The 13,860-nt window shown below is 52.0% G+C and overlaps 3 protein-coding genes across 3 annotated transcripts in view; 1 reads left to right on the plus strand and 2 right to left on the minus strand.

Moving 5' to 3' along the window:
• Window positions 1–1,186: 1,186 nt before the first annotated feature.
• On the plus strand, window positions 1,187–3,930 carry BO97DRAFT_464147 (choline dehydrogenase). The gene is made up of 2 exons (XM_025699485.1): window positions 1,187–1,844; window positions 1,904–3,930. The coding sequence occupies exons 1-2, from the start codon at window positions 1,459–1,461 to the stop codon at window positions 3,795–3,797; spliced, it is 2,280 nt and encodes a 759-aa protein (XP_025553968.1). The 5' UTR covers window positions 1,187–1,458; the 3' UTR covers window positions 3,798–3,930.
• Window positions 3,931–4,896: 966 nt separating this feature from the next.
• BO97DRAFT_422169 (acyl-CoA dehydrogenase NM domain-like protein) lies at window positions 4,897–6,921 on the minus strand (the record flags this gene model as incomplete). Its single annotated transcript, XM_025696775.1, has 6 exons — window positions 4,897–5,469; window positions 5,524–6,055; window positions 6,122–6,271; window positions 6,330–6,449; window positions 6,498–6,696; window positions 6,756–6,921. The coding sequence occupies 6 exons, from the start codon at window positions 6,919–6,921 to the stop codon at window positions 4,897–4,899; spliced, it is 1,740 nt and encodes a 579-aa protein (XP_025553969.1).
• Window positions 6,922–9,801: 2,880 nt separating this feature from the next.
• The window catches only part of BO97DRAFT_412120 (PT repeat family protein), a gene marked incomplete at both ends in the record, with an annotated part of 5,568 nt that continues 1,509 nt past the window's right edge, over window positions 9,802–13,860 (minus strand). Inside the window, 2 exons of the mRNA XM_025696221.1 lie at window positions 9,802–10,097; window positions 10,149–13,857. Coding sequence (XP_025553970.1) covers window positions 9,802–10,097; window positions 10,149–13,857 — 4,005 coding nt within the window. The remainder of the gene's footprint in view (window positions 10,098–10,148; window positions 13,858–13,860) is intronic.

Consider the following 13,860-nt stretch of genomic DNA (forward strand, 5'->3'; position numbering starts at 1 on the left):
ACCTCAACTTGAGCGAAAACTACCTTCAATTCTACGATAATCTCCGATAAACCAACCGCGTACGATAACCATAAAATCAGCCCGTTCTTATCAGATTAGATATTATAGACACGAACGAGATACCAAGCAAGACACTCTGCCACCAGGGAAATGAAACAAGTGCTGCAGCGCAGACTGCAGAGGATGGTTATTGAACGAAGGAGCAGAAGGGAGGTAGACGGTGGTGTGTGTCTAGATACTTCGCTTAGCTGTCTTTCACTTTATTGTGTTGAGAAAGGTATGAGCCCTGCAGGAGTTCACTTTTATAAAAGTAAACTGGATCCCTGCGGAAATTAAACAAGTTTCCGTTCCTACTTTAGATCTAACTTGGCACCGCTTTTTACTTACCAAGCAGCCTAGAATATAGAGAAAATATAAAAGTATATATTCCAAGTAATTATTAGATTCTCCTGGATTACTCTAGGAGTAAATATCAAAGAATATAATTATTATTTTAATTACTATATCTTACTATATTAAACGGTTTAAAACTTGTTTGTATATAATATGAGCCCGGCCAAATCGCCAGCTCGGCCTTCCGAATACCGGAATCACCAATTATACTCTTTGCTTGTTTCAGCAACCTTGAGATAAAACCACGCACTTTTTCAAACTTACAATATCTCAACAACAAAACAATATACCAATGTTGCCGCAACTGGGAAAGTCGTTCACTGCCACTACGCCCGGCTTGTGCACGACTCCATACCATGTCGGATAAATGATTGCTTAAAATTCGAGTCTGTTGTGGTTAAGTCTCAGCTGTGGCTTGGAACTATTGACTACTAGCCGAGTAGCCATTCCAATTTTGTGACGGCTCGCTTAGGAAATACGTGGTCTGGAGCGGGGATGATATTTTACGATCGATTCGAGATACAATAGCTTCGGCTGGAAGGGGATGGTTTTTTTTTCTTTTTTTTTCTTGTAGATAAGGTAAACGAGCTTCTGGTAGGCGTATCACACTAGCCTTCATTCCCATAGAATTCATACTTTGCTCTAGTAATATCCTTGTCTATCTGGTTGGGCTGAGACGTTGGGAAGCTGAATGGAGCCACGAAGATCTCAGCCAGCCACCACCAAAGCCAGCGCAGTGATGTAGATTAGGTACCCAGGCTCTTTTCCACTGGAATCAGTGACTAGCCACAACTGACTGTTGAACTACATCTACCAGATACGGGATAATCACATTAGGGCTCCCAAATATACGAGGTCGGTGTGCCCCGGTCCATGCTCCCCACTGTTGTCATGTCGATGCTAGCTAAAGAGCTATGGCTGGGACGGGCATAGTCATCTTGAAATTCAGAGGCGAGATCTAGATCGGGCGGCTACCGCAAGCATCGTGATATATAACGAATCAGTTGCCCTTCGAGGCCCCTCTGCCACTTACCCTCATTTCTCCTTGCTACTGAGAACCACCAAATGGCGGAAATTCTTCCAGAGGCTGCCAGGTATACACCTCGCGAGGTCGTGATACCCCCCGTTCCTGCGACAGAGGTTCTGACCGATCTTCAATGGGAGACTATTCTGGCCTTGGCCGACGCCGTCGTCCCATCTATTCGTGCTGCCGCAGACAATGCTCCATCAACCACGCACTACACCGTGACCGATGCTGACTTCGAATCTGCTACAGCCACCCTCACAGACACGCTCTCGGTATCTGAAGCATCGGCAGGTGTGGCCCGGGCCTATCTGGAGGAGAGTGCCTCGGCTCTTCCCCAATTTCGAGAGGGCCTTCAGCGCCTGCTGGCCGACTACGTTCACAAAGAAGGTCAGAACGGCATCCGCTTCATCCTCGATGTACTGAAGTAGGTTACCGAGATCCATCCGTGGCGTTCAGTCGCTAATGAACATCTCGCTTGTCTAGTACGCGGGCCGGATCCCTTCTTTTGACCGGCTCCACGACGCCAATCCAAAACCAACCCGTGGCAGTGCGCGAACAGATCTTTGTCGGATGGGCCTCCTCGCGCTTACCTCCCATCCGCCTGATCTATAGATCACTATCGGCCATGTTCAAGACCACGTGGATGAACGCCAGCCCAACCCTGAACACCGCAATAGGATTTCCTCGAATCCCCGTGCAGGTCAAGTATGCGCCGGGCTGCTGGGAATACGAGTTCCTGCAGTTCCCTCCACCTTCACCGAGCGAAAACGAGCAGGAGCAAGAAGTCCCAGAAGTCATTGACACTGACGTCGTCATCATCGGCAGCGGCTGCGGAGGCGCCGTCGCAGCCAAGAACCTGGCCGAAGCCGGCCACCGCGTGCTGGTGGTCGAGAAGTCCTACCACTATGCATCGCATTACTTCCCAATGGACAACCGCACCGCTCCCGTTACCCTGTTCGAGGGTGGGGCTTCGATTCTCACCGACGACGCCTCGGTGGCCATCTTTGCTGGCTCGACCTGGGGCGGGGGCGGCACCGTCAACTGGTCGGCGGCGCTGCATACGCAGGCCTTTGTGCGTCAGGAATGGGCTCAGGACCACGCATTGCCCTTCTTCACTTCGGCCGCTTTCCAGACCTCTCTGGATCGCGTCTGCCATCGCATGGGCGTCAGCGCTGCCAATATCCGGCATAATCGCCAGAATCGTGATCTCCTAGAGGGGGCGCGCAAACTCGGATATGCTGCCGACGTGGTACCGCAGAATACTGGCGGCGAAGACGAGCATTACTGTGGATATTGTACCCTGGGATGCTCCTCCGCAGGGAAGAAGGGACCCACCGAGACCTGGCTGGCCGACGCAGCCAGGGCCGGAGCCGTCTTTGTCGAAGGGTTCAAGGCGGATAAAATCACTTTTACGGGGACTGGAAAGGAGAGGATTGCCACGGGCGTCGAGGGTACGTGGACCTCACGCGAAGCATACCTGTCCCGGAGTCCGATTACACGTAAGGTGGTGGTCAAGGCGAAAAAGGTGATTGTCTCGTGTGGCACGCTGAACAGCCCGCTTCTGCTGCTGCGCAGTGGAGTGCAGAATTGGCACATCGGTCGCAATCTACATATCCACCCCGTTCTCTTCGGTGCCGCTGTCTTCGATGAGGCGATTCGCCCCTGGGAGGGCTCGGCCTTGACCGCAGTAGTGAAAGAATTTGAGAATCTGGATGGCCGCGGCCATGGAGCCAAGATCGAAACCACCGTCACCCTGCCACCGCTCTTTCTACCCATCTTCCCCTGGCGTGGCGGGCTCGACTACAAGAGGTTCTGCGCCAAGTTGGGCTCCATGACCAGTTACATCGCCGTGACCCGCGATCGCGAGTCCGGGCGCGTCTATCCCGACCCCGTCGACGGACGGATCCGCGTGGAGTACACCCCGTCCGCCTTCGACCGCAGGAGTGCCGCAGAAGCCTTGATCGCCAGTGCAAAGATGGCTTATCTCGCGGGCGCGAAGGAGTTCCATGTCTCGTACGCGGATATGCCACCTTTCTCTCGGTCCGAACAAGCGACGGAGGCAGACGAGGAGGAGGAGGGGATTAACAATCCGGCTCTGCAGGCTTGGATCAAGGAATTCCGACAGAAATTCCCCTTGGACGTCGAGAAGGCAGGCTATGCCAGCGCTCACCAGATGGGCACCTGTCGGATGGCCAGCTCAGCAGGTCAGGGTGTGGTAGATCCGGAATGCCAGGTCTGGGGCACCCAGGGGCTGTACGTGATGGATGCCTCCATCTTCCCCAGTGCGAGTGGCGTGAATCCGATGATCACCAACATGGCCATCGCGGACTGGGCTACTCGTCAGTTGTCGAAGAAAATGCGAAGGGAAGAGAGGTAATTTCAGGGAATGGCTTCCAGTACGAAGTAATGAATATCTTGATCAAAGCCCCAGCTCCATAGTAGCTTTGATGGGGGCGCGTAATACATCACTTGGATCCTGCCGGTCACGAAGGAATTTAATACCGCGTCGCTTCATATATGAAGAGTATATTAGAAAATACTCGTGTACATCTTATAGAATAAAAAAACGCGCTCGAAGGGTGATGGTCATATCACAAGTCTTATGAACTGATGTAACCTCGAGAGCGCGTTGGTAAATAAAATATCCCTTCCCTGGATATGAACTTATGTTGATCACCCTTTCCCCCCTTTTTAGTTGAATGTAGCTCACGCAACGAACCATGGCTCTGCAGAACGGTTGCTTGATTAGATTAGATCCCCGTGATATAAGCATCAAACGGCAAATCAGTCGCTCAGAAAGCCTCGGGAAACCGGTTCTCCACGCCCGGTAGGACCTTCACATGTACAGACCACAATACCTCAAGAAGGGAGTGCCCTTCATGGCTGTCTTCTCCCACTATTTAGCCTGCCTGTCACAAATGGTTGTCAGCGCTCTTCTTTTCTTTTTCTGCGTCAGCTTCGTGTAGTCATCTCTGAAGACATAAATCCTTTCTTTAGGGTCTCTGAATAATGAGTTATACTAGATATGATGCTTAACTTTGGCAATGAACTCTTCTTGAGGTTTCTGGATAGGGTTGAAGCCCGGTAAATCTCGCGGTAAGTGTAGGAGTTAACTTGGAAAAGAAAAGAGGGAGATAATATACGAATTGTGATGTCGTCAGCTCATTCTTGCTACAGATCAGAGGCAGCTGGCCAAAAAAAAAATATGCCTAGAAATGCAGCCTTGCCTCATCTAACAATATGGCATCCAGTTTCAACAAGTATACTTAGAGCTAGAGATATCATGTTGAGAAGCCTCGAATATCAGTGTGTCGATTTTTGAATCCTGGTCTCATTATACCAGGAATTCGCGAACTTGTCTTAAATTTAAAAGGTTCACGTGTTATTCATTATTAGGTTATTATACTCTATGGCCCCAATTTATCGTGCAATTTGACCTCCCGATTAAAGCGTGTGCAAAGCGTAAGGGGAATGCTCTATAAACGTGCTTTGAGCTCCTGAGAAGCTTCCGCCGGGCCGCCTGAGAACGTCTCGAATTCGCCAACATAATCATTCCACAGACGATCAGACGTCATGGGGGCGGTGCAATACGGCTCGACCCCTGTTTCCTCAACCAATCTTTCCAAGTCAGGAAGCACTGCATCGGCCGCTTCGGCCTCCATCTCGCGCTGCTTTTGACGGCTGAGACCATACTCAGCAAACCAAGCGGAAGCTTCCTTAATGATTCCAACTTGGTAGAGAGCTCGCAGCTTAGGGTCAATGCCCGCCTCGATAGCAGCTTCGATTGCCATCCGATATCCGATGGCTTGAACCAACGGAAGGGCAAGAGGGAGAATCGTTCGGTTGAAGGCCTCGCTCCGATGCCTACTGCCGAAGAGCTTCATTGCCACCCTCGCCTCGGCAAACAAACCGGCTTCGTGCTGCGCTAGGGCACCGTTGGGGTTCTTGGGAGGCGGCACCTGGTAGCGGCCGATCAGAAGCTCGCTAGCAAGGCGGATAGCGAGGACTCGGACGTCGCCCTCAGCGGTGGCTACTGCACGAAATTCCAGCTGGAAGTGGTTAGCATTCGTAATACTCTCTTTCAGGGGGTTGAAACAGCTTACATCAGCTTGGAGGATTTGATTACGGTCATAGTAACCGTGCCAGCCGCAGCCTTTATTGACAGATTCGAGGCTCGTCTGAAAGTGATGCGTTGTGACTGCCTTGAAGATGGTAGCAAAGGCATGACGGACCCGCGGGTCAGTGATGTTTCGATCACAGAAACTCATTCCGGCGTGAATGAGGAATGCTTGGAGGACATGAGCTCTGGCGATGGCGTGGAGAATAGGAAGATGCTGAGTACGGAAGTCGATTACGGGCATAGGCTGCCCGTCATGGCCAAGGATGTGTCGCCGGAAACTAAACTTGCTGGAGTTGTAAACAGCCATTTTGATCAACGGGATACACCCACCAGCCAGGAAAAGTGTTCCTGCAGGCATGCGGTGTATCGTGGCCAAGAAGTTGTCACGTTCGTTGTTCGACTTCTCCAGTCTGCCTTGCTTGCCACCGAGCAGGGCGGAGAACGGAAGCTGCACGCGATCGAAGTAGGTCAATGCATGATCGATCGGATTCGCACCCGGGCGAGGTGGAAAGACTCTAAGTAAACTCGCTTGTCAGTCTCGATATGACGTCTAAGCTTGTTCAAAATGGTCGAATACATACTTCGCGGTGATACCCGGGTACATTTTGACGCCATCTGACATTTGAACAAGGAATGGTCGGACTCCCCGATCCTCTCCTTTGACAATGAGGCGGGCTATTACAACCGCAAAAGTAGGCAAACCATGGCGAGGAGTATTAGGTGGCATACATCTGGGATATCACATCGTTAGTCCGAGGTTTCAGAGAACGGACATTTATGGTCGCTTACTTAGCAGCAGCCGGGGATGGTGTGTTCAAGATAAAGCTGTTATCGGGCATGAGAGTAGCAGTTGTTTCGAGGTTGCGCGCATCCAAGCCATGTCCGAGCTCGGTGAGCATGAATTGTGCTCTATGCAATGTTAGCCATCTGCCACGGATCAACGGTGAGGAAACGCACGAGATGTCGAAGTTCATCGCCTGCTGTACAATCGGCGCCAATTCAGGCTGCGAGGCAACGTAAGGAGCAACTGTACCGACGAACAGGTTATATGCAACGCTAACCAAGTTGATTGCGCCACCATCCATAGCGGTAAGCATGTCAATGTGAAGTTTCCAGAATTTTGGAGTGGTGTTGAGTACATCCTCCAAGGTCAAGCCTATTTCGACCCAGTCAGTTCCCTATCCTTAACATAACGGCTGCGGCAGGGAGTATTACTGTATGCATGTGCTAAAGCCCTCGCTCTTTGATAAGTGAGCCGCGTTCGCTCCTCGAGCGTCATTGAGAGCGGTGCAGGCTTCATCAAAGCGGACTGCGCCAGTTCCAGAGTCGGCGAAGGTGTATGCCATACCTCGTGGTAGAGTGCACGATACTCCGATTCCATGTTTGCACTGCCAGTCATCGGAGTCTGCGTGATGTATATTGTTCGGAGTTTGAGAATTGATGAGACATTTCGCTGGGGACCCGCCACGGCGAAGGAGACGTCTTGTATATTCCCTCCGATTTACAGGGCCGGCTCGGATATCAGGGGCTGAGCTGAACGATGTCCACAGTGAAGACTTAACTAGCCATATCGCTAAGCGATAATGGGACCGGTGCCGAGCTGTTGGGCAAGAAACGCCAGCGCCTCGCCCAGTCGGTAACGAATGAAAAATCGCCATGCACGACCGTTGGCATCCAGATAGCTCCAAAAAATTCGAGGGCGCACCTAGGCCTCGTGTCTGGCGAATTTTCATTGGAACTTAAATCGACCCGCTAGACAGGGGCTGGCTGAGCCGAGCTGCCACCAGAACACAAGATGCTTGGAGTAAGTCAGTACAATCCTATCAGGCACTAACGGTAAATCAATTCGTCCAAATCGACTTAACCCACCTCAGCCACGAATGGAGCATGATCGTGGCCGGAGTTTGTCGTCGACCATTCCAGAGATAGATGGTGAAGTCAGTCCGTGGCTGAACTATGGCTGACTTTGGCCTAGCTAATGTACAAGTGGTAACGTGACCGGTAAGCGAGTGGTCCATGTAAGCGGGTGGCCTAATATACTAAGAAATCCTTAAATATATTAACATCAACTATTTAATACTTAATATTGCTACTAAAAGTACCTGTATTGTTAAAAGAAGCTATCGGTTAAGAAAATTATGTCAAATTGATTATTAAAACTTTTTATAATAATAAAATTTTATTAAAATCAAAATAATTAAAGATTTTAGTATTCTAAAGATAACTCTTTATAAGTATTTTGATAACGTTAAATTATAAATTGTGTTTTATAGAGGAGAGGTTATTAAAATGATAAATTTTTGGGAATAAGTCAAAATTTTTCTTTAGTAAAATCCATAATTGTTGTACAATACCCGGGGTAGCTGGCACCCAGCACCTCCGGCCTCCACTGATTCGACGGGCTTTTATTCCGTCTATCCACATTATTCATAGCTAACTCCCCCTTCTTTGATGATATATATAGTCAGACTGCTGTACCTTAGGGAATACAGGATCCCCAAGGATTAGTCTTGCAATGAAGGGCTAGTTGCTTTCTTACCTGACCCCCGGCCTTCTACTCCGTTATAGTAGATGTTGACATTAAAATAGTTTAGAAGTAACTAGGGTTCTAGATATATGCTCTATAAATATTCTGTAAGTATCCCAGAGTATATATAAACTATTTATATACTACCTTTATAAAAGCAGCAGTACTTTAATCAGGTAAGTAAATCGGAATTACAGCAAACCAGTTCACTTAGACACTTGTCTGGCTTGGCGACAGCTTCCATCTATTCTCCTTGATAAGGTCTTTCTTCGTTGACGATGCCTTTCTTTCCTCCCATGACAAGACCTCTGTTGTCCCTGAGCAAGACCTTTTCATCTGAACGAATCCTCTTATCCTATAACCACAAAATCATTATCCCCCCCCCGTCCCCCTCTTCTTATACCCCCATAACAATCTTGAGTTGATATCCCGAAACATAATACAGATACTCCACTGAACCGAACCCAGCCCAACACGAAATATAAAAACCGGACAAGAAACGAGAACCTACGAACCCAACCCAACCCGACACAAAACAAAACAAAACGAACACGGCAACTGAAGAAACGAGAACAGCCCACCCACCTCCCAAACACATCTTAAACTCCAAAATACTAACCCCAGCACCACCAACACAACAACATCAGAAACCTCGGTCTCGATCTCGATTCCCCGCTTCGACGCCCACTCACTCACTTATAATCGGAATCATGCTGATGCTGACGCTGACGCTGCTGGGCCTACAATAATACTGTTGGTGGTGTGGTTGGTAGTGTTGACACTACCAGTGCGGTTGTTGACACTGCCGGTACTGCCGTTGGTGCTCGTGCTAGTGTTGATGCTTGTGCTGGGGCTGGTGCTGTGGTGGATCGTGGTTACGAATGTCGTATCGATTGTGGTGCTTTTGCCGGTTATGACCGGAACTAGAGTCCTCTTGCCTCATTCTCTAGGGGGGTTTGCGGACTGGGCTGGGTTAGGCTAGCTGGGTAGGTACATAGTTAGGTAGGGGCTTGATGCTCATGGTTCGTGAAAGGGTTCTCATGCTTATTGCGTACTGCGTACTGCTTGCTCACTTGACTTCGGATTATGAGCGATCATCTTGTTTCATAAGAACTTGAAGATAGAACATCTGATTGGGCCTGAGTTCGGATAAGGCAGGGATTCATTGGTTACTTTCGTTGATTGGACTGTCCAAGGGTACCGTACCTGGCATGTTGCACATACACCGTATCTTCTGTCTGGCCGCAGGGACAAATAGGACAATCAATATAATCATTTAATCTATATCCTCCGTATCATCGGTATCATCAATCATAGACATCATATGCTATAGACTAAACAATAGACGTAGAAACTTAACAAACAACCGAATGGGTCTGAAATTACCATCAGCAGCATTAATCAACACTTCAACAATCTGAGCGGAGTAAATAACACTATCAAACATCGTCCGGCAACAAAAACCATCGAAGATATCAAATACAGGGGAATCGATTCGAAATAAAAATGAGCGGCGCAGGTTCGCATCAACAAATCGAACAACTCAGCGGGTATATGCATGCCAAACAAATGCGAGCAAGGGGGCAGCAAAAACGGTCATCAAGAACAGGCTCCTGATTCACATTAGCGTTGGCAATAATCAATCGTTAGCAACAAAACATCTGCAATATGCACAAATCTCAACTCTTCCCAAGGAAAGGGCATCATTGAAATCAGCATCTCTAGGAGACACATCTATTGGTTGTTCCCTCCGCGACGGCGGAAAGGAGAGAAGATTGCTCCAAAGAAATTGGTAAACACAGCGCGTAAGATAGTCTTCAACCAGCTGTCATGCTTCTTATGATTCAGAGAAACAGCGGTGACTGACCGATTTTGACTCTGTGAGCGAGGGTTCTCGTCTCCCTTGGTGGCCACTGCCTTGTCCGCAGCGGTCGACGATTCGGCGGTACTTTCGGGCTCCGGGGTCGATTTGGCGTTGTCCGTGGCATCGGCGGCAGTGGCTTGCTGGGCAGCATGGTCACCGGCGTGAGCTACATCGGGGTCAGTTGAAGTCTTCGCAGTTATGGTAAAGGGGCTCTTACCCTCACTGGGCCAAGTTCCAGGCACGGCGTTGACCGCCTTGTCCTTGTTCGGGGGCTGGGGTTCCTGTGACTTGGTCTCAGCAGGTGCAGCAGCAGCAGCCTCGGGCTCCTTGTGGGAGGCCGAAGCGGCGCCAACTGCAGCGGCGGTTCCGGCAGCAACTGCAGCGGCAGCGCCTGCAGCGATGATCTCGGGCGTCAGGAGGCTGTCCTTGGCGGACTCTTGTTCCGCCGCGGCCTCGACAATTGGCTCGGAAGCGACAGGCTCTTCAGCGACGACTTCTCTGCTGACTTCTTCCACAGCAGGCTCGGCAGGGATCTCATCCTTCTCGGCACTGGGAACGTCTGTCACTTCGTCTTGCGTAGCCGTCTGCGTGTTGATGACTCCGTTGATGGGGGCTTGTTGATCTTTGCCTTCGATTTCGGCGAAAGAGACACGTTCGGAAAGTTCCTCATCAGCAAGCTCACGGGTACCGATAGCTTCCGTAGGTTGCTCCGAGGCAACTTCAGTAGCTTCCTTCTTCTCACCTGCTTCGGCAGGAGTAGGCTCAGGAGTAGATTCGGTCGCGACAGTCTCGGAAGTTTGTTCAACGGCAACGGGCTCTTCGACCTTGTCGACAGACTCGATCACAGGGGCCACGTCTTCCTTGACAACTGCGGGAATGAAATCCTCCGGGGCAGGTGCTGCAGCAACTTCCTCCTTGTCGACGACCTCCGGATCGGCAACAGGCTCCTCGACAGCTGCAGCAGGTGTGGGCTCGACCTCATCGGCGGTCTTCTCGGCAGGGGTCTCTTCAACGACCGGTGCTTCCTTGGGCTCCTCGGCAGCAACTGCTGAAGGCACCTCGTCGACGCTCTCTTCAGCTGGAGTCTCTTCAGTAACAGGGACTTCCTTGGGCTCATCCTGGGTCTCTTTCAAGGAAGCCTCCGGAGCAACGCTCTCCTCAACTGCGGGGGTCTCTTCGACAACAGGAGCCTCCTTAGGCTCCTCCTGAGTCTCATTAGCAGGAGCCTCGACAACACTCTCCTCGATAGCAGGCGTTTCTTCGGCAACAGGAGCCTCCTTGGGCTCTTCGTGAGCCTTGTCGGCGGGAGCATCTGCAGTAACGTTCTCCTCAACGGCCGGGGCTGCAACTGCTGGAGATTCCTCAGTAGGCTCTGCGGTAGCTGACTCCTCAGGAGCCTTCTCCTCAATGGACTTCTCGATAGCTTCTTCAGCAGGAGCTTCAGCAACAGGAGCCTCAGCAACAGGAGCCTCAGCAACAGGAGCCTCAGCAACAGGAGCCTCAGCAACAGGAGCTTCAGCAACAGGAGCCTCAGCAACAGGAGACTCAGCAACAGGAGCCTCAGAAATAGGAGTCTCAGCAACAGGGGCTGGTGTTTCAGCGGCAGGCTCCTCAATCACTGGCTTGGAAGTGGCAGGCTCTTCAGTCGCAGTAACCTCAGGAGCTTGTTCCTCCACAACAGGTTTCTCCTGAACGGGCTCCGCGACTTCAGCGACCTGTTCGGTGACTGGCTCGGCGGCAGCTGGCTCAGGCTGGGTGGATTCTTTCGCGACGGACTCCTCATGCACAGGCTCTGCAGCTTCGACAGCCTTCTCGGTCACGGGCTCTTCGGCAGCTGGCTCGTGCTGGGCAGACTCCTCAGCGGCGGGCTTCTCGGTTACAGGTTCCTCAACAGCGGCGGCTTCAACGACAGGCTCTTCAGCAGCGGCAGCTTCAACGATAGGCTCCTCTTGAGCTTTCTCGTCGACGGTCTCAGTGGCAGTGTTGTCGACAGTGGACTCCGCGGACGCCTCGACAGCAGGCTCCTCCGGAGCAGAATTCTCAGCGGCTGGCTGTTCGGCGGTAGCAACTTCTTCAGTAGCCTCAGCAACGGGAGCTTCGACAGAATGTTCCTGCTTTGCAGCTACCACAGCCGGGGTTTCAGTGACTGGCTCCTCAACAGCGGGTGTCTCGTGAGCTGGCTCTTCAACGGCCTTGGCAGTCTCGGCGACGATGGCCTCTGCCACAGGCTCTTCCGCGGTCACTGCATCAGCAGCGGGCTCGTTGGCAGCCTCGGCAACCTCGGCAACAATGGGCTCAGCAACAGGTTCTTGGGCGAGCTGCTCTTCCATAGCAGGGGTTTCAGCAGCTGGTTTCTCCGCAGGGTTCTCAGTGGTCTTCTCGGTGGCCTCGGCAAGTGGTGCTTCTGTAGTCGAAGTCTCGGCGACTGGCTCTTCTGCAGCAGGCTCTTCAGTGATCTTCTCGGCAGTCTCCACAGGAGTAGCCTCAGCAGCAGGTTCTTCGACGATCGGCTCTTCCGTTGCTGTGGGCTCCTCGATCGCCTTCTCGGGGGTGCCTTCAGCTACAGGTTGCTCAACAATCGGCTCTTCGGAAGTCTTCTCAACAGGTTCCTCGACGACAGGCTCCTCCTTGGTGGCTGGCACCTCGACCTCGACGGGAGCGACGTCGACAACTGCGGCCTCAGCAGCAGGCTCTTCAGCCGCCTTTTCAGGGGTAGTCTCTGCAACTGATTCCTCAACCGTGGGCTCTTCCGTAGCAAGGGACTTAGCAGCAGGCTCCTCGGTCGAGTTTGTGACGGGAACTTCAGCAACTGCTTCCTCCTTCACAGGCTCAACGGCAGACGTTTCGGTGACAGGCTCTTCGGTAGCAGGCTCCTCGGCGGTCTTTTCAGGAGAGGCTTCAACGGCAGCTTCCTCCACAGGCTCCTGCACAGCGGGAGTCTCAGCGGCGGCAGTCTCGGCAACAGGCTCCTTGGTGGTATCCTCGGCAGTAACTTCAACAACCGGTACCTCCTTGACAGGCCCCTCAGCAGACTTTTCCACAGCCGGCTCTTCGGTGACAGCAGTGTGCTTTTCGGTAGTCTCAGGAGCAGAGGCTTCGGCAGTAGTGATCTCAGCGGGAGTATCCAGAACTGGCTCCTCCACGGCGGGTTCTTGGTGAGCAGGCTCCTCGGTGGTTTCCTGAGTAGTGGCTTCGGCAGTCGTGGTTTCCACGGCAGGTTCCTCCACGGCGGGTTCGACAGGCGGCTCCATCGGCTCACCGACAGCGTTCACTTCTGTCGTGGACTCTTCGATCTTGGTCTCCTTCGGCTCCTCCACAGGCGGTTCCATCGGCTCACCGACAGCGTTCACTTCTGTTGCGGACTCTTCGATCGTGGTCTCCTTCGGTTCCTCTACAGGCGAGGCTTCGGGAACAGGCTCCTCGGCCACGGATTCAATAGCCTCAGCGACGGCAGCCTCAACGGGCGTTTCAGTAGCGGCTTCTTCTACGGGTTTCTCAGAAACGGGATCTTCGACCTGGGCCTCATCGACGGTAGCGTTTTCAGCAGCGGCTTCAACTGGCGCAGCTTCAGCAGTAGGCTCAGCAGGCTCAGCAGACTTCTCGTCGACAGGCTCCGCAACAGTCACTTCCTTTTCGGTCGCTTGGGTGGAGGCAACCTCGGGAAGAGGCTCGATGGCAGAAGACTCAGCAACCACGGTCTCGGTAGGCTCCTCCACAGTTTGCTTGGTTTCGACTGCTTCAGTGGCGGGGCTCTCGGTTGACTGTTGAGCAACTGCAGTCTCCGATGGCGTCTCGGTAGCCACAGGTTCTTCCGTCACCTTTTCGGTGCTAGGCTCGACGGCAGATTCCTCCTTGACAGGTTCCTCCTTGGCAGGCTCCTCCTTGGCAGGCTCCTCCTTGAGAGGCTCCTCCTTGAGAGGCTCCTCCTT

Source organism: Aspergillus homomorphus (assembly GCF_003184865.1).
Source record: "Aspergillus homomorphus CBS 101889 unplaced genomic scaffold BO97scaffold_7, whole genome shotgun sequence".
Classification (NCBI taxonomy): domain Eukaryota; kingdom Fungi; phylum Ascomycota; class Eurotiomycetes; order Eurotiales; family Aspergillaceae; genus Aspergillus; species Aspergillus homomorphus.

What these genes read in the sequence shown, in the direction of transcription:
- BO97DRAFT_464147 (XM_025699485.1), top strand. Translation starts at nt 1,459, where the DNA reads ATGGCGGAAATTCTTCCAGAGGCTGCCAGGTATACACCTCGCGAGGTC. An exon ending in TTCATCCTCGATGTACTGAA is followed by an intron (nt 1,845 to 1,903) that starts GTAGGTTACCGA and finishes TCGCTTGTCTAG; the next exon opens with TACGCGGGCCGGATCCCTTC.